General features: G+C 33.0%; 2 protein-coding genes across 2 annotated transcripts in view; one reads left to right on the top strand and one right to left on the bottom strand.

Annotated features, from left to right (window-relative positions):
* Positions 1 to 20473, top strand: part of LOC108728898 (uncharacterized) — a 55070-nt gene extending 34597 nt beyond the window's left edge. Inside the window, exons 5-6 of the mRNA XM_018457709.1 lie at positions 19823 to 19929; positions 20114 to 20473. Coding sequence (XP_018313211.1) covers positions 19823 to 19929; positions 20114 to 20321 — 315 coding nt within the window. The 3' untranslated portion in view covers positions 20322 to 20473. The remainder of the gene's footprint in view (positions 1 to 19822; positions 19930 to 20113) is intronic.
* Positions 20474 to 20486: 13 nt separating this feature from the next.
* On the bottom strand, positions 20487 to 22819 carry LOC108728896 (odorant receptor Or2-like). Its single transcript, XM_018457706.1, is given in 3 exon segments — positions 20487 to 20541; positions 22333 to 22519; positions 22599 to 22819. Coding segments are annotated over 3 exon segments (456 nt in total). The 3' UTR covers positions 20487 to 20493.
* Between the last annotated feature and the right edge of the window lie 3577 nt (positions 22820 to 26396).

The raw sequence follows: 26396 nt of genomic DNA on the forward strand, positions 1-26396 counted from the left end.
ATAGAATGTATCAATGTACCAGTGGCCGAACAAGCCGGTCGGACACTGATGTAATTGTCCCAGTATCCAACCATAATTAGAAAATTAATATGCTAACGGAAAATAATAATATAAATAGATGTTTAATGACAAAAGACAACTAATTCAAATTGATCTTTAAGGTAAAAATCTCTAAGATAAAAAAAGCATTTGAGATTAATATTAATTTAAATAAATAAAGTTTTGTATAACTTTTCGGACATAGGTATTGTCCGAACCCAGTGACTGGACATATACCTATGTTCGGATAATCTATGTCCATTTACATAACACTTTATTTATTTAAGTTAATATTAGTCTCAAATACGCTTTTTAAAACGTAATATTATAATTTAATTGTAATCTTTAAATGCAATAAAATTATAATACTGTAATAAAAAAAAATCATTTGAGATTAATAATAATAAATTTTGTGTAAGTGTCCAGACATAGGTACATGTCCGGACACTGGGACATCTACCATATTTCCTAGTAGATCGATTGATTGTGTTATTAATGACATATTCCACCTGACGTAAATTTTTTTTATCATTGTTTGCTGTTTTTGTTGTTTAATTTGGGCATACACGGCGCTACAATTTCTTATTCGCTCAATTTATCCATGCCTGTGAAGATCTTGTTGCTATCCTAATATGGTTAATGCCTTGTTTCACTTATTTGCCAATATTGAGATTCTCAAATTCCTGAGAAATAAATGCTGTACACCCAGGATCATCGATTCTTTCCCTCGGAAATTTTTACAAATAGAGAAGTGACCACCTTTTGTAAGTTTTATGTAATCGTATGTGATGGATTCACTACCGGAAGCCGATGTAGGATAGCTTTCCAGAGAGTAAATAGGGAATCGGAGAGTAAACAGTCATGTCTTGATAAACGATCACTGACTTTATTCTTTAAATAGGTGTCACAACTTATTTTTGCGAGGAAAAAAGTAAGTAATGGAGACGATTTGCATATTTCTTAATATAAATATATTCTCCAAACAAAGAGGAAACTAGGTACGAGAATAAAAGAACACATCTCTGATATAAAAAAAAATACTGGTTATCCTACGGTCATAACTGACCACCGTATAGATCTGGACCATAGCTTCAGGTGGAATCAGGTAGAGATTTTGGATAGTGAATCTTCTTATAACAAAAGATTGATCAGAGATGATTCACATAAAAAGACAAAAACAAGATCTTAATGAACAAAATGATACAGATTCTCTACCGGATTCTTATTTGCAAGTTATACAATCTCTCTCTCCTTCCCTAGTAGCACAAAGCATTGGCGCAATATTGGGAAATCAATGTACAGCCAATATTAAACATTGGTTAAGAATTGCACACCCAATATTGGTCCAATATTGTAAGGTAGACGCCTAGTCATATTTAACCAATATTGGTTCAACAATATTGGACCAATATTGGGTACACAATTTTTACCCAACGTTTTAAATTGGCTGTACATTGTTTGTCCAATATTTCGCCAATATTGTAAAGATTGAATCTCTAATATTGGTCCAATATTGATTCAATAGTATTGGCGAAATATTGGAAAAACAATGTATAGTTAATATTGGGTAAAAATTGAATCCTCAATATTGGCCTAATATTGTTGAACCAATGTTCATCTTATATTGTTGAACCAATATTGGCTAAATATGACTAGGCGTCTACTTTACAATATTGGACCAATATTGGGTGTGCAATTCTTACCCAATGTTTAATATTGGTTGTATATTGTTTTCTAATATTTCGTTAATATTGGGAAATAATGTATAGCCAATATTACACATATGTGAAAATTTAGTTACCTACGTAGGATTCGAACCTGGGACCTCTGGACTATGAGCCTTCTGCGTTATGTGCTACACCATTTCTTCGATTGATAAATGTATTACTTAATTGTACTGTTATAAACAATCTATCCTCGATGTGTGCCCAATGTAAACCCAATATTAGGTAATGATTTACACGAAATATTGGCTCTACATTAGTATTTATTATATAGTTAATATTGGCATTACATTGGGAAATCTTGGCCAATATATCCCCAATGTAATGCCAATATTGAGTAATGACTGACCTACAACATTGGTTGTACATTGGCATTCATTATATAACCAATATTGGGTAAAGATTGACATGCAATATTGGCTAAATATTGGCATTTATTATATAACCAATATTGGCGTTACATTGGGAAATATTGGCCAATGTATCACCAGCGTAAAGCCAATATTGGATGATGATTGACACGCGATATTGGGATTCATTATATAACCAATATTGTGCAATGATGGACATGCAATATTGGCTATACATTGGCATTTAATGTTTAACCAATATTGGCATTACATTGGGAAATATTGGCCAATGTATGCCCAATGTAAAGCCAATATTGGATAATGATTGATTTGCAATATTGGCTATACATTGTCATTTATCGTATAACCAATATTGGCATTACATTGGGAAATATTGGCCAATGTATGCCCAATATAACCAATGTTTAGCCAATCTTAGCCAATGTATAGCCAATGTTCTGTGCTACTAGGGTTCATAGTTGCCTTCCTCTCTCTCTTTCTTTGTTTGCCCCCTCTCCTCTATTATTTCTTTGTCTATTCCGTTTCCCCCTCTTTTGCTATCCTCTATCTACCTTCTTGTTCTATGTCTATAATGTCTAAGTATACTAACGAAATGAAGACAAGATTTTTAACTCTCCTCGCATTAGTCTATTATAATATACATGAAGGTATTCATATTTTATTCTCTTATCTATTTATTATTTATTATTTTATTATCGCTCTCCGCATACATTACAAATTATATTAGTTCATATTTCTGTTTTATATTGTACAACTATATGTCTGACTTTATTTCATATTTGCATATCATTTCATTATATTAACGATTATATTATTGACCATATTACTGACTATATTATCGACTCTATTATTTTATTTATAATTATTAGCGATGGACTTTTATGTATGACTATTGTAATTTATCATCTCATATTTTATATTACTGTATCTTAAATGAATGTCTCTCGTTTACCGAATTGTATGACCTATGTTGAACTGAAATCAGACATTATACATAACTGGTTATTCCACATCGTACCAATTATGTTGGCGGAAGTACTACGAGATAGAGAGAAGTTATCGAAGTCTAAGTTTTAATTTATGTATTTTTCAATTCTAACATTGAGAAGGATCCGATACGAATCGAAACATTTGTGATTACCAGTATTCGTATTAAAATTATTGGATTTATTTTATTTTTATTTGTATTTTAATGTTGACCATATGTATTAACCTTGGCTCGTAGCTCTATTTCCCATTTGTATTAAATATATTCTCATTTTCATATTGTGTCTGAACCTCTCCATACATAGACTACATACATAGAGAAAGAAAAAATTCAAAATCTCATTCTACCAGCAACGGTAGTGTCGCCACAGAAATAACGCATGAATTCAATTTTAGCCAATGAACGAACGAATATAACAATCTCCCACGCTTATTGAGATAGATTATGTGATAATTATTTGGTATGATAAAATATAATATAATTATTTTTATAACGAAGAAGATAACTAATCATATAAAAAGAGAAAAGAAAATAATACAATAAGATAGACAGTCTTCTCATTTAGGAACAAAATCATTCAAATATATCGGGGGTCTACGGAGTCTCTCAGATCTGCAAAGACTAGAATCTGATTTCCTCCTGAAATATTCTCTTCAACTGAAGCTTGAGTATTTTACACTGGCAGAGTACGATCAGCTTCCTGGACTTGTGCCTGTTGGGGCTATGCTTGTAACTGGTTGGTGCTCTAGAACATCATCTGATAATGGATACCAGTTCCTAGTTACTGTACCAAACTGGATCGATTTTCTTTCAGATTTTTCCTTGGAGATCCCACTCGGGCGTAATTGATTAATATGTTTTTTAATGTAGTATCCTTCGTCCAATTGTGTCATGTAGTGCAGCCGGCCCAACTTCTTTGTAATTACGCCGAATTTCCATCGTTGAATTCCACCGTATGCTCGAGACTGTACTCTGTCTCCCACGCTTAGTTGCCTTGTAGGAAGTATCTCGGTGGTATTTGAACTTGTGCACGGAAGACACAGCAAATCCAGACTGGATTTTTTATTCTCTATCTAAATAGACTTCGAATTTGTCTATTTAGATAGAATTCCGATGGGCTTTTACCATAATGTAGTAGTGGCTCGGAAATGATACAGAATATTTTCTATATTCTTAGTTATTGTACCTGGTTCGTGTTCTATTGCTCTTAACTTCTTCTTGAGAATCTGAACGTACCTTTCTGCAGGACCATTAGTAGCTGGATGTCCCAGAGCGATGAATTTTTGAAAAATGCTGTTTCTTTGACAAAACTGAGTAAATTCTTTCTTCTTGAATATTGTTGCATCGGATATTAGGACTTCGGGTGTTCTTATGTGAGTTGAAAATATTCTCCAAAAAACGGATGGTTAAGGCGGATGTTGAATCTCATTTTGTTATTTTGACCTCCGGTCATTTAGATTTAGCATCTACAAGAATGAAAGATTGATGTTTTCGAACGGCTCTGCGTAGTCTATGTGAATGTTGGAAGTTGGCTTCCGGATCTTCCCAATGCAATGGTGAAGTGTGACTTTCTGAGAATTATTTTGACCTTTTGCACACTCTGGACATGAGCGCACCACTTTTTCGATGTCTTTATCGATGTTATGCCAGTAACAATATCGCTTAGTTAAATTTTTCATTTTACTAAAATTAGCTGTAATGTAGCTCCTTCAAGATTTCCGGACATAAGTAGGTATGAAGATTCGTTGATCTCTGAAAATAATACCATTATGCAGGTTGTAGACTGGATCATAAATTTTCCCAGATACCAGATCTTCTTTTAGCTTTAAAAGTTCTTCATTTTTTACAGTTTCTTCTTCAGTTTTGCTAGTGATGACTGCAATGGAAATCTGATTGATTATTTGGTCGTTGATTTCCTCATCTTCGTTTTGTATAGTTGGATTGACTTTCAATGGCGCGCGTGATAAGTAATCCACGTTGCAATAGTCTTCAGCTTTACGATGCTCTACTTTATAATTGAAGTTGCTTAGAAACATTGCATAGAGCAGTAATCGTGCAGAAGTGACCCATACAGCACAGAAACATTTCAGAAAGATCTCCGAAATGTTTCAACTGAAAAAGTGAAATATTTCAGAAATGTTGCGAAATATTTCTGCAAGATCTCTGAAAGATCTCTGAAAGGTCAAAATGTCCGCGATTCTTCCACATGAAATCTTCCAGAAATATGTCTGAAAGGTCTGAAATATATCTGCAACCTTTCTGCAATATATGCGAAATGGTTTCAAATGTATTTCTAAAATCTTTCTGAAATACATTTGAAACCATTTCGCATATATTGCAGAAAGGTTGCAGATATATTTCAGACCTTTCAGACATATTTCTGGAAGATTTCATGTGGAAGAATCGCGGACATTTTGACCTTTCAGAGATCTTTCAGAGATCTTGCAGAAATATTTCGCAACATTTCTGAAATATTTCACTTTTTCAGTTGAAACATTTCGGAGATCTTTCTGAAATGTTTCTGTGCTGTATGGGATCATACATTTTATAAACATGAGCAACTTTGGAATTAATTGAAATAAAAAAAGTACCATATATAGATTATTTAATGCATTGCAACATAAAAATGTAATTATAATGTAAAAAAAATTGCTCAATATATTCAAATAATGCAAATAAATTTTTTTAATTTTTAAGAAATTATTTAAATTAAATTAGTGATTTTTTAAATTTCAATCAATAATCCAATAATTATACGCTATAAATAAAAGCACATATAAACATTTTTTAATAACAAAGTTATATATATAAATATACCCTAAAAGTGTATATATAGTTAAGACAATCAGTATTTTTTTTATATAGGAATATATTCGAAACGTACTCCTGATTTCTTAGTAAATGATTATAAATGTACGACTTAAATTATTTCACAAAAACTTTCCAACATTTGTAACATATATGTATATATGTGTTGATTTATAAACTAAAAATATAATAAACATTTTTTAAAATCATTTATAAACAAAACATTACTCTGCCAATGCCTATTCTTTTCTTCAATCATAAATTTGAGACTTAAATTACTTCACTAAAACTTTCACGAACATTTGTAACATTATACAGGGTGTTTCCAAATTAAATGGCAAAACTTCGGGAGCGTGTAGAGGAGTAAAAAACTAAGAAAAAAAGTCCTATAGACATATGCTCCTTTTTGCTTTGTTTCGCAGGAAATCACGAAAAAAGAAAAAAATATATTTAATTTATTATTTTAATTATTTTATTTATAAACTTTTTAATGAAGATTTTGTTCGAAATGTGCACCTCTTGCAGCAATACAAGCATTGCATCTGTCAAACACGGCTCTTGTAGCAGCCAGGCACTGTTCTTGCGATATTCTGTTCGCTGCAGCTACGATACGATTTCTCAAATGTTGCTCTGATTGAATAGGCGAAGAATAAACTTCTTGCTTCAGAGTACCCCATGCATAGAAATCTAATGGCGTTAAGTCGGGCGAACGAGTTGCCCAATGTACTGCTCCTCCACGTCCAATCCATCGTTGTGGGAATTTTCTATCTAACCAGGTTCTAGCGACTCTGCTGTAATGAGCAGGGCATCCATCTAATTGAAACCACATTTCAGTACGTTGTTGTAATGGGATGTTTTCTAAATAGTCAGAAAATTCATTCTCCAAGAAATTTAGAAAACGGTCCCCATTTAATCTTGCAGGTAAAAAAAACGGTCCCACTAAAACGTCGTTCCAAATTCCAAGCCAGACATTAACAGAAAACTCTTGCTGAAATTTGTATTCTCTAACAGACCTGGGATTTTGATGAGCCCATAATTCCTTTGATTAATTATTCCACCTCTGGTAAATGTTGCCTCATCTGACCACATTATTTTAGATGGAAATAAAATATCATTGTGGCATGTCTGAAGGTACCAGTTACAAAAGTTCAATCTGTTCCAATGATCTTGAGGTAATAAATTTTGCACTTTTTGAATGTGGTAGGGATAGCGATTATCTCCTTTTACAGTTCGCCAAATTGTTTGTGGTGACACTCCCAATACAGCCGACGCATTCCGAACGCTGGTCTCAGGATGATTGTCAAAATGTTGTAAAATACGATTCCCTGCCTGCAAATCTCTTCGTAACGCTGCTTGAAATCGGTTGTTTTCTTGTCGAATTGAAAATGTTCCAGTCTCTCGCAATCTATTAAATGTCAACATAAACACTCTTCGGTTTGGCACTCTTCTGTTTGGAAATCGTCGTGCATATTCTCGCACCGCCTTTAAAGCATTACCGTTGCAGAAACCGTATACAAAAACCATATCAGCATATTCACTATTAGAATACGTACGCGGCATATTGCAAAAGACAAAATTCATCTACTGTTAAAGGCTTTCAAAGAGCGACTGACAAATTCATAACAGAAAGTGGAAAATGTAATCAAATATGTCGGTGCTAGATATGGCAAGAAATGTAAACATTTTTTTTCGATTTCTCTGAAACGGAGCAAAAACGAGCATATGTCTATAGGACTTTTTTTCTTAGTTTTTTACTCCTCTACACGCTCCCGAAGTTTTGCCATTTAATTTGGAAACACCCTGTATATATACCGTTGATCTATATAAATCAAAAATAAAATTAAAAAAAAATATTTATAAACACTGAAGGTCATTCCGCCATTGCCTGTTCTTTTCCTTTATTTTTATTCAGGCGTTCCCTGAAAGAAAGTGTAAAATAATTATTATAGGTAGTTCCATACGTTAATTCATAACTTTTTTCTACCGCTCACTGCTATTATTTCCTTACATTTCTCTATCATGACGCAATTTGCCCTGAATAAACCATTTTGATATGACGTCGATGATTTCCTTGTCATCAGTTTTGAATTTCGCATGAACACATTCTGAATAAACAAATAAACTTATTTTAATATTGAGATGCCGTATTTTTTTTAAATTACATTTAATGATTTTAAATGTTTGTCTACAATATAAAATTAATTAAGTAATTATTTAAACCATTTTGAAGAGAAAATATTATATAGATTTATACATATATTCGTTTTAATATTGGCTTACGTTTTATGCATTTAGCCAACAATAAATTTTTGAACGCTTCTTTCTTCATATTTTTCCCATTCCAGCAGTACAGCGTAGAAACATAATTGCTAATAACATTTTTCAGAATATTAACAATCATATCATGGTTAGATTTTCCACCAAGCTGTTTCATGAAAATCATCTGAAACATACAACTTAAAAATTGGTAATTACGTTATTGTATTAATTTGGAAGAAAGTGAACTTTACTTTTGAGAATAAAGAGAAGAATGAAATTAATATACAACTCAATGTATATCAAGAGAGCAATCATTTATATAGCTATACCTTACCGTAAATTTGGTATAAGAATCGTATGTGAACAGTATATGAAAGACATATGAATCATATCCGATCGTCTATGAAGTGTAAGCGAATCTTATACGAATCGTATGCGATAACATGTTAATTACATGGTTGGACACATGATCGTATACGATTCGTATAAGATTCGCATATACTTCATAGACGATTAGATATGATTCGTATGTCTTTCATATACTATTCATACGATCACATACAAATCGTGTCCCATTATCGTATACCGTCACATATGATTTAGTCTTATGTGACTTTCACGGTAGGATCTATAATAATGCTAACTTAACAATAAGTTAAAATTAAATTAAACACAAATATGTACTGATAAATTCCAATGTTTTGTAAGCTGTAAGTTTAAAGTTTCATGCTTTGGAATAAAATAATTCTGGCTGAACTGAAATGAATTATTTAAGAGAAGTAAAAAAGGTATTTTTTTTTTAATCACTGTACACGACAGTTTAAGGTTATTTCTAAACGGTTGCATTTAATGTTTAAAAACATAACGATAAACAATTTGCTCTTCGTGTTTTTAGTCAACTACAAAATGGTTACGGATACACTAACTCGTCTTTATCGCATTTTATAACCTGAAATATTCGTTGACCAGCGAGGAATGTTTTTATATATTATATTTTATGAATATGAAAACAAAATTTAAAAACATTATTTAACTCAAGTTATGGCCACTTTTCTTATAATAAAAAAAAGTTTCAAATTTATAACGTTCACGAACTTGTTAAAGTAAAATATTTATTGATATATTCAACAAATGTCCTTTTTATATTATAATACAATAACTATTAAAATATAAACGTTACAGAGATTCCTTTTCCAAACAAAAAAAGACGTTGTATAATCATAAAAATAATCGTAAAAATATTGTTCAAACGCGATTAAGACCCAACAAACAAATAGGATTTTCAAACATTAAAAACCGTTAATTCACTATTAAAGGATATAGTTTAAACGTAAATATATGTTCACACTGCAATTCTATATATATACTTTTTTTTCTAGTATGTGTCACAGTCAAAGTGTTAATTCAGTAAATGTATACATTTAGTCAATGTACTGATGTTATGCATATACTGATTTGGTAAGTAAATGTATTCACAATGAAATTGATACTTTGTACATCTTATGACAAAAAATCAGTCTAGAAAATATCTATTTCGAATGTATCAATATATACTTTTACCATACTGTTGTAGAAGCGTTCGTTTTTAAGATCCAAATCTAACTTTCTGACGTCCTCGATGGTTTGCAAAGGCAAATCTACAAAATCATAGACGTTCAAATCAGCGATTTTTTGTTCGGTAATGTTGTTTTCCATTCCTTCTTCTAAAATTTGCAGCCTTCCATCAATGCGCTCCAATTTCGATTTTATTTGATTACATGTACGTAGTAATTCTTTCTTGAATTCTAAAATATTAATTATATTAATGCAAACCAAAAATTAGCGAAATGATGAAATATAGAAACGACATTGTAGTTTGTAATCGCGTTTTTTACATACCCGGATCTGCTGCAATTGTTGATTTAAGATGATCGACATTTACCACCGTCGATTTGACGACATGTTCTTTCGACATTTTCTGCGTAGGTTCTGTATCATCATCACGAGAATAATCTATACGACGTTTATTGCCACATGGCAAAGATGATAATGAATCCTTCTCTATTGGATTCCTATTTTCTTTAGAAACATGAATTACTTCATTATTAGATTTATCCTTTTGTACTTGTTTTGCATTTAGATTCTTCAGAGAATTCTGTCTGGACAATACTGAAGTCGGGTTTTTCGGCGGGAGAAGTAATGAAAAGATTGCATCGTCCGATTCGTCGTCGGATTCAATGATTTTTCTTGCTCTACATCGGCGTTTGTATTTATGATTTTCCGCATCGGACGAATCTATGTCCGACATCTCTTCTGCCAACTTTACTTTTTTCATTCCACTTTCGTATGTATCTCAAATTTTAATGAAACAAATTACAGTAAACAATTTTCCACTAAATACACTAATGAAGACATCAAAACTCACAAATCTTAACGTGCAAAATTAATTTTAATAATTTGACATTAACATAATTATTTGTAATTTAATAGTTATAAACTCTATTTCTTAAGATATATTTGAAATAGTCGTTCATTCACTTACTTGCCGTGGTAAAAATGCGGACTATATTAACCATTGTCCATCTTGCGAAGTCTACTTTCTCACAGTTTGAAACTGCTTTGCGGATGAATTTATCTTCTTCATAGGGTGGATAATAACATTTGGAATCGTCAGTTAACCACGAGCTGGGCACTAAATCTAACCCGTCCTCAAATTCGACCACAGAAAATTTGGCCATTACTTCGAAATGGGAACAAACATGTACACTTCAAAGCATAAACTAAACAGTCAGAACAATATAACAGAAAATATATACCATAACAGTAGTAACGTGTTCAAATTTTGTCTGCTGTTATTAAATTGTCAGTCATTAGCTATCTTTATATTTACAGTTACGTATTTACTAATTTGAAGGCAGTAGCAGACAGGAAAATAAATTCGAAAAAAAATATTAATTATAATATAAATAAAATAAATTAGAATAAAGTATTTACATATACATATATAATGTTTCACTAAGTATGTAATACCGGAAAAACAACAAACTCATTCCGATCATTGCGATCATACGGCATTTTCCACATTTTATTGTGTATTTGATCACACGGCCAAAGGCATACGGCAGCGTCTTCGCGCGTAATTTGCACACCTAATTGTTCTGATGCACATGGATATATGGGATCTGCGTACAAGTTTCCAACTACTTTCAGTTTTCTACCGATTATAACTGTTCTATTGTCGTTCAATTTAGCAAAATTCAAAACTACCACTATTGTTCCGTTTTTTAATAAAACACAATTATTAGCTGAATTCTTTGCATGGATCGTATACGTTTTACTATGTAATACTTTGTATTGGACAGAAAAGTTGTATCCGTCAATTACAGGCCCATCGGAATGAAGCTTCTTAAAATTCATTTCATGGCTACTTTTTCGTGTTTTAAACAAGTTAGATTTGTTGATTTCAGCATATCGTCTCGATAATTGTTGAAGAGGTTTCTCGTTCTTTCGAAGCATTTTTTTTATATTTGACATGTAATTTTCAAATCTGAAAGCTCTAAATTCGTCAACAGGTCCGTACTTCTGCACATCAGAACAAATATGTAACAAATTATGCATATTATGAGACATAAATGTAGCCCCATAAATTTGTTTAAAGCATTGTAAAAAATACTGTACTAATTTTTGAGCCCACGTAATATTATTCTGATCTTTTGAAAGGGTAGGACTAGCTAAAATTGTAACGATAACATGCAAAGTTATGAAGTTAATGTATATATCCTGCCTTAATATTCCTTTCAAAACAACTGGACCTGTGTACAGGAGAAACTGTCGTAATTCCGTTGCTTTCCACATTTTGATTTCTTTTAACGATCGTGGGCGTCGAACAAAATTATTCGGCACAGTATTTTGTAAATTTAATAAGGCCCCTGATACGTGATTTAATAATTGTTGAGACAATTTTACTGCACGAGGACCTTCAACCCAAAGTAATATTAATTTCTTCACAACTCCTAAGCAGATAAGATGCATGTAATCGATCACTACGCAAGAGACTAACCCGAAATTAGGAATGTGCCGTAAAATTGTCTCTCCAGTTTGGTAGTCATCATATTTATTGTCAGCAAAATCTGCATCTGTTCGCAAACAATCAACTACCTTCGTTGCTGGAAAACATAATCTGCCATCAACGTGTTCACCCTTTATAGTGCATCGGGTACAGCTATTATAACCGGTATGAGTTTTTACGCCTAAAACAAAAGCTTTGGCCGGAGCATCACAAATCAACGCATGTAAATTAATTCGCACATTAATATTGTTATAAAAAAAGCCATTGTTTATTAATGAAATTATTTCATCAACAAATGGTTGTAAGAAATCATTGTTACTCTGGGGTTTGGTTTGTCCAAAATATACTCCCACAATAAAGACCGATTTAAGAATGGTATCTGAACATAAAATGGGCCACAAAGCAGAATTGTTTGATTTCGATATCGGTAAACCATCTATATTTATCAGTATATCAAGATTATCATTGATTTTACCTGTAATTTTCATGTATTCGTCTAACATGTTTTTTAACGCGTTTTTGAAACCAAAATGACAGTATTCTCCAAGTCCCATTTTGATGATTGCCGTATGCCTTGGTGTTTTCAACAATGTACGTGGATCTTTTACAAATGCATGGTTTGTGTACTTTCGCAATATAACTAAAAGTGCCAAGAGTGCAACATGAAAAATGTTAAACATAATAGCCCAAGAAGTTATATCTTGTATAAATTGATCTTCATTATTTTCAATTTCATTGGCAAGTTCTTCATTTTCCATGTTACTCCTTGTCACCGTTTCCTCAGCAAAATCATTATTCGTATTGTCATCATCGCTATCACTTTCACTTTCTGTCGGTTGTACGTTACATTCGAAATCATCTACTATATCGCTTTCCATTAAATCATCATGTAAATGTTCTTCACTACTGTTAATACATTCTACATTTTTAGTTGTGTTATTACGATATGATAATTCATATTCTTCCGATTCAAAGTTTTCATTGGCGTTTGACAAAATTTGAATATTATTTAATAAATCAGAATTAGTCTTATTTGCAACAATTCTGCGAACATGTCGTTCAGAAAGTGAGGAATAATTTTTACGCTTTTTTTCCATTTTCACAATAAAAGTAATATTTTTTGTATTTAAATATAAATTATGTGGTATTATATAATATAAAATGAATTGCAAAGTACCAAAATATATTTAAAAAAAACAGAATTTAAAAAATGTATATGTATAAAATCGGAAAGAGACATATGCTACTGCAGAGAAAGCTTAAAGATCATTAAAAAAATAATACTTATTATTAAAAGATACTTATTATTAAAAGATGCTACACACTTAGCATTTTATATGCATAATTGCAGCGATACATTGCAGCAGATACTACGAAACTATAAAGTAACAGCGATGAGCATTGTAACTAATACATTAAATAAATAAATGAATCTTTTTTTAACTTTTGCAGGAACTATTCTCTAATATTTATAATGAAACAATAAGAAGAAATAAGGACAGGCACAGTGAAAAATATAAAGAAAGCTTCAATAGGAAGATTCAATATAAACACAGCTACAGAATTGAAACAAGTAATATCTAAGATCAAGATCTATAAATTGAATAAATGCAATCTAAATGTATGTCGTAAGGATTACAAATCCACATCAAATGTACGAGTAAATAATAGCTGATTTCCTTTTATATCATATCTTTGCCAATTATTCATACGTGGTAATCGTTGCGACGAGTGAAAAACCCTGACAAAAATAAACGCAAAATTAAATAAAAAAGACAATGAAACAAGATTTCGATAATAAAGAACCTTGTACTGGCAAAAAGTGCTGAAAATATAAGTTTATAAAATGTGGAAAATACATAACCTATTTTTCTTGGGAAGGCAAGCGTCGAGCATTATATTATAGTTAATTTTCTTACTTCGGTATGTATATATAATAACAAATCGATTACCTGATTCAAAAAGCATGCACTGCACTATTTGGATCGAAGACTATAATTAATATATAATATATAAACGAAACGTGCAAAGAGCACAAAGCACAAAAGGCGACCGTGATTCTCAGTGAACGTTGGGTAACAAGTGACAAACATTTTGGCGGGCGCGGGATTGACCGGATTCAATATGGTGGCGGATGGCGGGTCAGGCCGGTCAGGCGATGAGGGCATGCAATATGGCGGTTCGAGAAGCGAACTAGGAAAGTTATTATAGGGAAGCGAGGAAAGTAATATATCTTACATATAATTTCATATATGATTTCAGATATATATCATCAGACACGCGACAGTTTCTGAATATATCATCCGAAAGCGCTCAGAAATAGCTCAATTGAGCGGTTTTCAATGTTATTACAAGTGACAAGTTTCAGAGATATTTCAACTGAAAAGGTTGAAAAATTGTGTCATATAAAAGGTTTCAGACAGATTTCCATCGACAACATTTCACATGACATATTGCAGAAAGCTTGCAGGAATGTTACATGTGAAACGTGAAAGGTTGAAATGGTTTTGAAACCTTTCTGATATCTTTCTGAAACGTTCGGTGTATGGGGATAGCAGGAAGTTTGGTATCATATTGGAAAATTCTGGTTAAAGGACTATCCGAAATTAGTGTAAACGGTCGTCCATATACGTATCGGTGGAATTTCTGGATTGAAAAAACAATAGCAACTGCCTCTCTGTTAAGCTGGCTGTAATTTTGTGCGGCCGATGTAAAAGAAACGAGAGTTACCGGTTTTTTTGTATCGTCGACGATGTGTGATTTCTGTTGGAATCGCAGAAGTGCTATCGTCACATGTTACTATGATTGGGAGAGATGGATCGTACGGTATTAGCACGCAATCACTGGCAATTTCTTCTTTTAATTTGATAAATGCAGTTGGATGACCAAATTTCTTTTTCTTTTACAGTAATTCCCGGATTAGATATGTAATTGTCGATAGGCTTGAAATAAATCTGGAGTAGTACGTAATTAATCCTAGGATCTTCTTCACATCTTCGGTATTCTTAGGTCTAGGTACTTCTAGAATTGCTTCAACTTTATTTGGACATTTACAGATTTTATTTTCTTCTATGACATATCCTAAATAAGAAATTTTGTGCTCGAAAAATCGGCATTGCTTCTTATTAAAATGTAAGTTATATTCCTGAGTCTCTCCAGGCAAGCAATAAGCCAGTGCTTGCATTCTGTGTACGTTGATCCAATTATGTCGTCGAAATAGATAGTGACACCTTCCAGATCACTTGTTAGTATTTGATTTAAGATCCTATAGAATTCGCTTGGAGCTGTTTTAATTCCAAAAGATAGTCGATTCATCCTATAGATACCTCAGTAAGTTGATATGAATGATCTTACTTTCCTCATCTACTGCTATTAATACATACAGGTATGCTTTAAATAAATCAAATATGCAAAAAAATCCTGCATTCCGGAGACTGCTTAAAATTTTGTCAAGCCTTAGAATTGGGTAATAAGCTCCTTTTAGTTGTGGATTCACTGCAATTTTATAGTCGACACATAAAAAGAATATAGTCGAACAGAGCCATCTGGCCTTGAAATAACCACTAAGGATAATCCCCAGTCGACACAATCAATTTTTGAAATAATGCCTTGAGCCTCTGATGTATCCAATTTAGTATTGACTTTATCTCGGAGAGCAAATGGAACGTCACGAGCTTTCAGGAATACAGGCTTTGCTTTTTTTTCACGTAGCTTTAAAGAGCATGTGAAATTTGGAATGCATCCAACTTTTGGTTCGAGGATATTATCGAATTGTTGTAAGATATTGTTTACGTCGTCTTTATGTGCATTCAGGGAATGAATAGATTCTGGACATGTAAATTCTGAGGAATGAACTTGGTCTAAATCAAGTTGTAACGATACATTCCTCATGCACCGTCACGAATCCGTCATCGCCGCCACCGGCCCGCGACACGCGAAATACATCACGACAATTCACGAGTGACAGTCAGTTCGCCGAAGAGATCCGAATCTATCCGAATACCACCGAACCGCGCGTCTCCCGCTTATATTGCTAACCGGCGAGAACCGACGAATAACTACGGAACATTACGAGAGGGAGCAATAATCCGATATAAAAGCCGCGATTTTTATCGTGCGGCTCTCTTCTTTCTCCAACTTTTTTCGACTCCTGCTCTGATTCCGATCTCGATCCAGCTTCGCATCCTAGTTCCGCAGTGCGAAACAGCGGCAGAAGATACTCCACCGAGCCAAGCGTTCTCTGCCGCCGACCAGCGCCTGCATCCTGTGCCGAGAGAGAATTTGTTTTTTTAAAAACAGAATTTGTGTTTTAAAGGGAAAAAAATGTGGTTTTAAAGCAAAGAATTATCGACAAAAAATAGTGTGATTTTAAAGCAAAGAATTTGTGTTTTTAAAGCAGAAAATATTTGAGTAAACGTATATAAGGTCTTAAAAAATAAAATAAAATTTGAATAATAACGTTATTCGTTAAAAAGTTATTAACAAAAGAAGTTTAAAAAAGTACCGTTTCATTTTACCTTGTTATTATTATATAGTAGAAAAGAGACATTATTTTTCAAACTTTTTTGTGAATAACTTTTTAACAAATAACGAGCGGCGGCTAAAACTTGTTGGAGGTCACTCGGGAACAACATATGTCAAGGTCAAGATTAGATTGGGGGAGTCCCCTAATCTAAAGATTTATCTCCTATTAAACAAAATTACATTTTAGAAATGTTACAGCAACGTCACATTGTGGCATGTGATGTTTGTCGATATATTTCAGGAACATCTATAAAACATGTCGGTAATCCAGAATGTCCTGCTTCTTTTACATTACATATGGGACGTTTTATTTGCAATGTTCATGAAACGTTTAGAGAACCTAGATGTGACGTCCGAGAAATATTTCAGTATATATCGCAGAAACGTTTAAGTAATATCCCTGCGAATGGACATAAAAAAAAAAATATATTTTTGGTGCTTAGCACTAAGCACCAATATAATATCACATTCAAAGACGCAAGCTAGTGTAAGAAATAAGCGACAACTTGAGAAAAATATCAGGATACTCTGGGATATGAACCGAGGCCTCGTCTTCTCCATATTGGTAGACTTCCGTCCTGCCACTGAGCCACACAGCCCTGACGCTGATAGCTTCTTTGTTGAGCCTATTTCCTCTAAATTTCTTACACTAGAGAAGCGAGCGGTAAGAGAGAGTCAATGGGCGCGTTCAAGTCGGCAAAGCGACTAGGCTCGCCGAGCAATTAAACATGATTGATTAGATCTATAGGTAAGATCATGCTCATTCGCTCGGCCAGCATGCCTTTGCCGGTTTGAACTCGATCAATGTGACATTATCATGCTCTCCCCTTTCTTCATTGCTCTTAACCATAAACGTACCTTATTTGCTAGAAAGCTTTCGTGAAAAATTAGATGTTATTTAAAAAATGTTTGCACTTATATGTATAAAATCTGCAGTTTAATGTTTGGCAATGCGTTATAAAGTAAATGTTTCATATGGAACGTTTATAGAATATTGTAAAATTGATGTTCCAAGATTATTACAAATGTAGCATTGCTGTAATGTCAAACGTTATAAGCCAAACATTCTAAATGAAACGTTTATGGAATGTCTTAAAATATTTACATGTTTTATGAACGTCGAAAATGTGACATTGTTGTAATGTCTTTGAACATTACAAACAAAACATCCCAAATGAAACATTTCTTGGACGTTGCTAAACATTTCTTTTCTAACATCCCAAATTATTGAAATAACAGCTATAACATTTTTGGAACGGCGCGTGAATGTTACAAATAAAATGTTATTTTGAAACATTCATGAAACATTTTATAAATATTTTTATCTAACATTTCAAATTTTCAGTATTGTTGCCGAAATGAAACATCTCCTGCATGTCTTATGTTTAATGGGCTTATATTTAAATATTGTTTAGGATAGTGTGAATTATTTCTGTGATTATTATAACTTAAGGTGATTAACACCTCAGTTTTTACTTTCGTTTTTACTTTGAGCTGTGGCGAATGCTGATCGACGGGCGGAATGTGCTTCTGTGAGTGATGCGATCTTTCCGCGCCTAATTATTTCGTAAGCATTTTGATATTGTCTTAGTCTGCATGCGTTTTTATGATTATTTGAGAAATATATTCAGTGATTGTCATTTGTGTTATAATTCTATAATCGTGTTATAATTGTATAATCAAAACCGTTATATCTTTATTGTTCATGTGTATCATTTGTATTTGTTGAGGATCGGTCACGGTTATAAATAATTAGTCCGTTAATTTTCTGTCTGCCTCGTTGTGCGATTCAAAGCATAAACATATTTTATTTTTATCTATATCTAACTTCGACTTTATTGTATCTAATATCAATTTATATTTAATATCGATTTTCCATTATGAGCCAGTCGACTTGTAGCAAATGTAAGCGCTTTATTTCGCGTAAGCGCCCTTGCGCTTTCTGTGGTGCTGAAAACGGTGTAGGTCTCTCCGATTCTCGTGCCTCTCTTGCTGCAACAGAAGGTGAGTTGTCGTCGCCTATGATTGGAGCTGCTGCTGCCTATTTGGCTGGTGGTGTTCCGTCGCCTTTCCATTCACCTCTACCTGATGAGACTGATCACGATTTCCTTCTTCTTGGATGCCTTCTAATGTATCATCAGCACTTTCTGAAGTTAAGTCTTCCTTGTCTACTCTGACAAAATCAATCTCATCATTGGAACATAGGATCGCTCGTATTGAGTCTGGTCTTTGTCTTTTAGATCGTCTCGAACCCATACTGGACGCTTTTAACACCTAAGTTGAAGTTGAGGGTAAGAATTATACGTCAAAAGATGTCCCCAGGGTTGGGTTATCCGAGAATTTTCTAGGGTTTGTTACATTATACTGTATTATACTGTATTATACGATATTATACGTAAAAAACCGTATAAAACGTTTAAAACTCTAATTTATAGTCTACGACACTCTACGAGTGTCCAGAACGACTCCATGTTATCGATTTTTCTGAAATTTCGATTTTTACCATTGCTGCGAAAATGATGCAGGACCCCCCAAAACACTGGACGCTTACGGCGTTAAGGCTATGATGCACGTAATTCAAAAAATATAAATCGAGGTGATGTAACGCTCGAGACAGAACACGTCCGAATCGCACGAGTGACCTCTCGAGACACTTACAACGCTCAGCTCTTAATTTTTTGTCGCGAATTTTATATGCGAATTTTGGATCGATTTTTAGCGTGGATAATATAGAGATTGATAGAAATAATTAAATTACGCACATGATGTAGAGATGGCGCCACATGAAGTATAATACGTATAAAACTAAATGATGTATTATACTTGTATAATACCATGTATAATACTATGTAAGGAACCTCGTGTATAATGTCCCCCTCTCAATAGAAATTGACATGTTTTTGCGTTTTTTCGAAAAATCATTTTTGTAAGAGTTATACAGTCTGTTTCAGTTTTGTTAGGCCATTCTGTATATATAACCTGTATGTATATATAACCTGTATGTATATGTTAAGTTTTAAAACTGTTTATAAACACTAATAAAAACGACGTAAAATTATAGGAGCTATTAATTCGTCCGAAAACGGCTGTAAATATGAAAAATCAATGGATGTACATTGTTCAGGCAGGCGAAAATTTCTTTCAAAGTATACGCATCGAAGTTTGTAAGTAAGTACATATACAGAAAAAAGACGCTATAAATTAGAATTTCACAGTCCTTTAATGTTTATATGCAATATGAATAAGAAATTAAATTACAGGATAAATATAGTACATGTATTGTATAATAGATAGTAAGACAAGAGTAAAATAGAATGTTACGAGAAATATTCGTAATATATACTATTTTCAGAGAACAAGATGGTAAGTGCAGAATGATCGATGATTTTGCTGAGGGATACATCACGATGTGCAAACAGAAATATATTTATCGCGAGCTGTCAGCTATTTCCGAGGGTGGCGAAATCGTTCGCGATTATTTCCGACTTCCTGCGAGCTGCTGTTGCCATGTTCAATTCCAGGCCATTGAAGAAAAAGCGAGAATAAGATCGTTTTCATAAGATACTTAAGATCTTTAACCTTTACTTATACAAAAGATGTATAAGAATATATTTAAGAAAATATTTAAGCACATTTAAATATTTTTAAGCGGTATTATTTGCGTGGAAATAAATAGTTGGCCACCAGATTTCTTCGACATGCGTACTCGAAAAAAGATACCTTTCGCTCGTACTAAGATCCTTGCAGGACGTTGTACGCTGAATAAGATATTTTGATGATCTAAAAAAAATGAGAATTAAAAAATGTAATAATCAAAATATCGTTTTATACTTAATTAAAAAACATAGTAAATATGTGTAATTTAAAGGAGTGACCTTAGGACCTTAGAACCCTGAGTGACCTTAGGAAAGTTTTAATCATCGGATGTTACTTGTTAAAAAGTTATAAACAAAAGAAGTTTAAGAAATAATGTCTTCTTTCTCTACTATATGAAACAGAAATTTTCTGCTTTAATAGGGAAAACCGGGTATAGTTGATATATCTAGCATGTTGTTACACTTAAAATTGCTGCAAAACAACAAACGATAATATTACATGAAAAATATAGTATTTCCGTAAAAACATTGCAATCATACTGTAATAAGTTATTTCAGACTGAATAACATATTTTCACAAATAGAAAATATTTTCGGTTTTTCATAGCCAAAAGTAAAATAAATCAGTGATATATTAAATGTTATATTTATCAATGTGTTCACCATATCATAACTTCAACTATTTCTATAGAATTCTTATTTTATAAAGAACATCTTTATAAAAACAGTTATATTAATGTCTTAACATATACCATATTTTTTGCATAAGTAATAATTGAAATACGTAAATATGATACCCCGGGACTAGTTGTGATGGGATATGTCATTACAGGTGTCTGCTTCTCCATTGTCACACCTAATCTTAACATAACCTATTGTAAGCGTAATAGCGCGGCAACCAAATGATAATCTTACATAAATTTACGTTTTTATTTCTGTGATGTATGTAAGAAAAAGAGAAAACTGTTTAGGTATATCATAAACGTTATTAATGTTACATATCTATACATAAATATCGTTTTAAAATTATTAATGAAGTATATACATATATTTCATTTAATTAAATGTGTAATATTTTGAAATCTGGATATGTAACAAGTGACCCCAGTAACTGTAACATCCTACCCCATATTTGGGATTAGTTGTTACAAGGTGCATGATCTTATTTTTTTTATTAATACTAGAAAGTTAATCATATTATTAAATTATAAAATAACTTTTGTGTATAAGCATATAGCTATTGCAAAATGACCTTAGTTTAGATTCTATTTATCAGTTATATGCAAAAAATTCCTAAAAAAATGTATCAACTATCCTCGGTCTCTCCTATATTTTACGACTTTCCATGCGACTCCCACCCTACTTCCCCCCTCCTTCTTGTGGGCGCACGACTTCCACGCAAAACGATTCTATCCCACCTCCCCCCTGCTTGGGGGCGCACGACTTCCAAGCGAAGCGCCTCCCACCCCACTTCCCCTCCTGCTTGGGGACGCAAGATATCCACGCCAAGCAGGGGTTGAGGTGAGGTGAGAGTCGCTTCGTGTAGAAGTCGTGCGCCCCCAAGCAGGGGAGAGATGAGGTGAGAGTCGCTTAGCGTAGAAGTCGTGCGCCCCCAAGCAGGGGGGAGGTGAGGTAGGTGTCGCTTCGCGTGCAAATCGTTAACCTCTAAGTAGGAGAGGAGGTGGGGTGGGAGTCGTTTCGCGTGGAATTTTCTGCTTTAAAAACATTATTTTCTTATATAATTTTTGTTCTTAAAACTGAAAATTTTGATTTTATATAGTAGAAATCAGATATTATTTCTTAAATTTCTTTTGTTTATAACTTTTTAATGTTCGACGGTTGAAACTTTCTCAAAGTCACTCAGGATCATGACCTTGACAACACATATCAAGGTCATTGGGAGCGGCTCTTCTAAACTATATATTTACCAAAAACATTTTTAACGCAAATGTTATGACAATATTATCCCGTTCACCTTCATAAACGAATCATTGGACAAAGTAATCATGTATCCACTAGTTATCTTAATAGGTCTCTTAGATCGCGTAATTATTACTAAAAGAGTCTTCATTAAATCAACAGGAAGCATCGGCCATTCCATCTCATAAACGGCACTTCCGATTTCAGTGCTCTACGTATTTAAGAATAAATTAATTAAAAAGAAAGTTTACTAAATCGGCTTCAAATAAATTAAATATTCTTTGAAGAAAATAAGGCTTTAAAAGTTAAAAAAATTTTTAATGACCGACCTTCAATGTTACTTCGTTACCGAACCAACAGTATAAATAAATCTGCATAAGCATACAACCAAGATACGACGAGCTCCATGCAAACTCAAGGCTCAACAAATTCTTCGTCAACATTTTGTAGATACTAAGACAGAGCACTGTCGAGCTTATGGTGAATTGTATGAAGATCATCAGCGTGAACACTGCATTAACACGTTCAGCAAATCTGTACATCATTATAATTATTTCCTTTATACACATATACAGTGATGGGAGAAAGTTCCGTAATAGTCAAATATCTTGGAAAATAATGATTATGGAAGAAAATGTTCAGTACAAAAGTTTTAGTATATCAAATGGTCTATTATATGGTTACATTGAAATGACTTTCATGTGACTTTGAAGGATACCGTGAAGGTCAACTTTGAAATCTTAAATGGAAACTCCTATTTTGCCACCTCCACGCGGTACACCTTAGATAACGCGTCGGCGATACTTAAATTTTGAAGGTTCGTAACTCAGGAAGATCTTAAGCAAAAAGGGTTTGTAACCAATGTTTCAGAAGCGTCTTGACACCAGCTTTAAGAATATGTAATAGAAAATAGGAGTTTCCATTTAAGATTTCAAAGTTGACCTTCACGGTGTCTTTCAAGGTCACATGAAAGTCATTTCAATATAACCATATAATAGACCACTTGATATACTAAAACTTTTGTATTGAACATTTTTTTCCATAATCGTTATTTTCCAAGATATTTGACCGTTACAGAACTTTCTCCCATCACTGTATATGTATATGTGTGTGTATATATACATATGCACACGCAGGGTGTAACTAAAATAAGATAACAAACTTGAGGACTGTAGCCCCTATACCAAATACGAAGAAAAATTGATATGAACCGATTTTTATAGTTAGATTGTTGATTTCTATAGCTAGACTGCTGATTCAATATAATATGTAGAAAGAGATGAACCTGATTCCGAGTTGTTCTTGTTTCAGTTCACATATGAATAAATATGCATCCTGTCTGTGAGTATCGCGTGAATATGTGTGAAAACACTAACGTTGGTATCTGTGTGATTTATACATGTGAGAGTGAGTGAACACAAATATGGCGCTGCCCAGCGCTGTTTTTAAACATAGAGGCGAAGTCGGCAGTCTATTTATAGAAGTCTGTGATATGTATATATCTATATATGTCCGTAAATCCACTGTTACTGAGATATATAGCTCAGTTACATGATCCTCACGATCCGCCGATTTAAATCCTATAAATTTTTATCTGTAGGGACATAAAGTTCTTAGTTTATGAAGTTCCATCGCTAATGAAAATATGCTACGCCAACGCATCTTTAATGCTTATGACACCACTCGCAATTGTCCCGGGATCTTTGAAAAAGTGCAACAATCTATGATCCGACCTTAGAACATACATACTGGAAGGGCCATACCGTATTTAACCAATGTAATAAAAGTGTCTGCAATATCTATCTGTCCTTGTCTGAAAGCTTGTTTGCTGTGCGCTTGTGAGTGATTTACATTTATGTGAGTTCTGAACGTATATGTGTATGTTCTAAGGCAAGAGTGGAGATTCTCTCTACTCTCGCCTTAGAATATACACATGTACATTCAGAGCTCACATATAAATCACACGCAAGCGCACAGCAAACAAGCTTTCAGACAAGGACACCCTGGTGAAAATTTTTCTCAGAATTTTTATACGAATTGGAACATTTTTCAGAAATACTCAGAAATATTCAGAAAGTTTACATTTTCTCTCAGAATTTTTCATACAAGTGAATTCTGAAATATTCTGAAATTTCTTATCCCATAATTTTTAAAAAATATTTATATTTTTTTCAGATTTTATGACATTTCATAATTAAATTATACTTACAAAAAATCTTAGAAATTTTACGATATTTCATAATTAACACATATGAAAAATTCTGAAAAAAGATGTGAATTTTCTGAGAAGTGTATAAAAAAATGTGAGAAAGTCATAAAGTTATATAGAAATTCTGAAAAATTATATAGAAATTCTGAAAAATTATATGAAAAATTCTGAGAAAAATTTTCACCAGGGCAGACAGATGTTGCAGACACTTTTGGTCACCTATGGCCCTTTCAGTATGTATGTAAGGATACGACGTCTCCAAGCGTGTATTGAATCAAATGAGAAACACATTTGGAACATCTGTAATAATTAAAAATTGAAAATAAATAATGTTAAATAATAATAAATATTAAAAGACAGTATAATATGGCTCAAAAAGTATAAATTAATCGAAATTGTGTTGAAAAGTGTGTACGAACCACAAGAAAAGGATATGAATAATAAGTATAATATAATTAATAAGAACTAAACAAAGATGTAAATATAAGAACTATACAAACGACATTTCGACTCCGATCGGGTCATTATCAATATTAAACCTGTAATAAACAATTGATATAAACATATTTAAATTATAAACGGCTTAATATTACCTCTGTCAAGCTAGCAGGACCAAATGAGCAGAATCGAAAAAGACCTTTTGAACTATTTAGTGCTCATTTGATGCTAATTTGTGCTACAAAAACAATTTTGTACCATATGCCATTTAAAAGAAACGTGTGGCGCTGCTAGCTTAACATCAAGCTAGCAGGATCATAAGAAAAAAAAGAAAAAAAGAAAAATAAAATCAGACTTTAATAGTACCGATTTTGTGCTAATTTGTGCTACCAGAAAAAAGTTAATGTATTGATCCATTCCTCAAAAACTAACCTCTAACAGAATTAGGCTCAAGAGTAAAGTACCGTTCGCGACGAGCAGAATCAATCGCTACTTCCACAATAGAAGCGTTATAATTTGTGCTGCCAAAATATGAAGTTTCAGATTTTGTGCTCCTCCGTTCTTTCGGAAATTACCGCCGACCCCTATTAGACTCAAGAGTAAAGTACCTTTCGCGACAAACAGAATCAATCGCTACTTCCACAATAGAAGCGTTATAATTTGTGCTGCCAAAATATGAAGTTTCAGATTTTTCCATCCAATTAGATGGAAGTCACACATAGATATTCGGTATTTCGAGCATCATCACCATTCGAATCCCACGCTTCAGGACACCAAATCTGAAACTTCATATTTTGGCAGCACAAATTATAACGCTTCTATTGTGAAAGTGGCGATTGATTCTGCTCGTCGCGAAGAGTACTTTACTCTTGAGCCTAATTCTGTTAGAAGTTAGTTTTTGAGGGGTGGATCAATACATTAACTTTTTTCTGATAGCACAAGTTAGCACAAAATCAGTACTATTGAAATCTGATTTTATTTTTCTTTTTTTCTTTTTTTTCCTTGTGGTCCTGCTAGCTTGATGTTAAGCTAGCAGCGCCACACGTTTCTTTTAAATGGCATATGGTACAAAATTGTTTTTTGTAGCACAAATTAACACAAAATGAATACTAAATAATTCAAAAGGCCTTCTTCGATTCTGCTCATTTGGTCCTGCTAGCTTGACAGAGATCTTAATATTAAAACTAATAAGAAGAAAAGAATACAGTTTTCTAATAAACGTAAAAATTGGTAGCTTGATCGTATCCTGCATTTATTACGTTGATATTAAAAGGCTTCTTTTTGGACAATGTCATTGCGCGTATCGTATAGGTAATATTAATATAAAATATTAAATCCAAAAGGCTCCTTATTCGACAATGTCATTGCGCGTCTACGAGGGGCACTATTTATATTTTGAGCCTAATAATAAAAAAACAGTAATTTGTCATTGAAAATGACTTTATTGTTTTTCAAAATATTCTCCTTTATGA

This window comes from Mycetomoellerius zeteki, unplaced genomic scaffold, assembly GCF_001594055.1.
Source record: "Mycetomoellerius zeteki isolate Tzet28-1 unplaced genomic scaffold, Tzet1.0 scaffold657, whole genome shotgun sequence".
NCBI lineage: Eukaryota > Metazoa > Arthropoda > Insecta > Hymenoptera > Formicidae > Mycetomoellerius > Mycetomoellerius zeteki.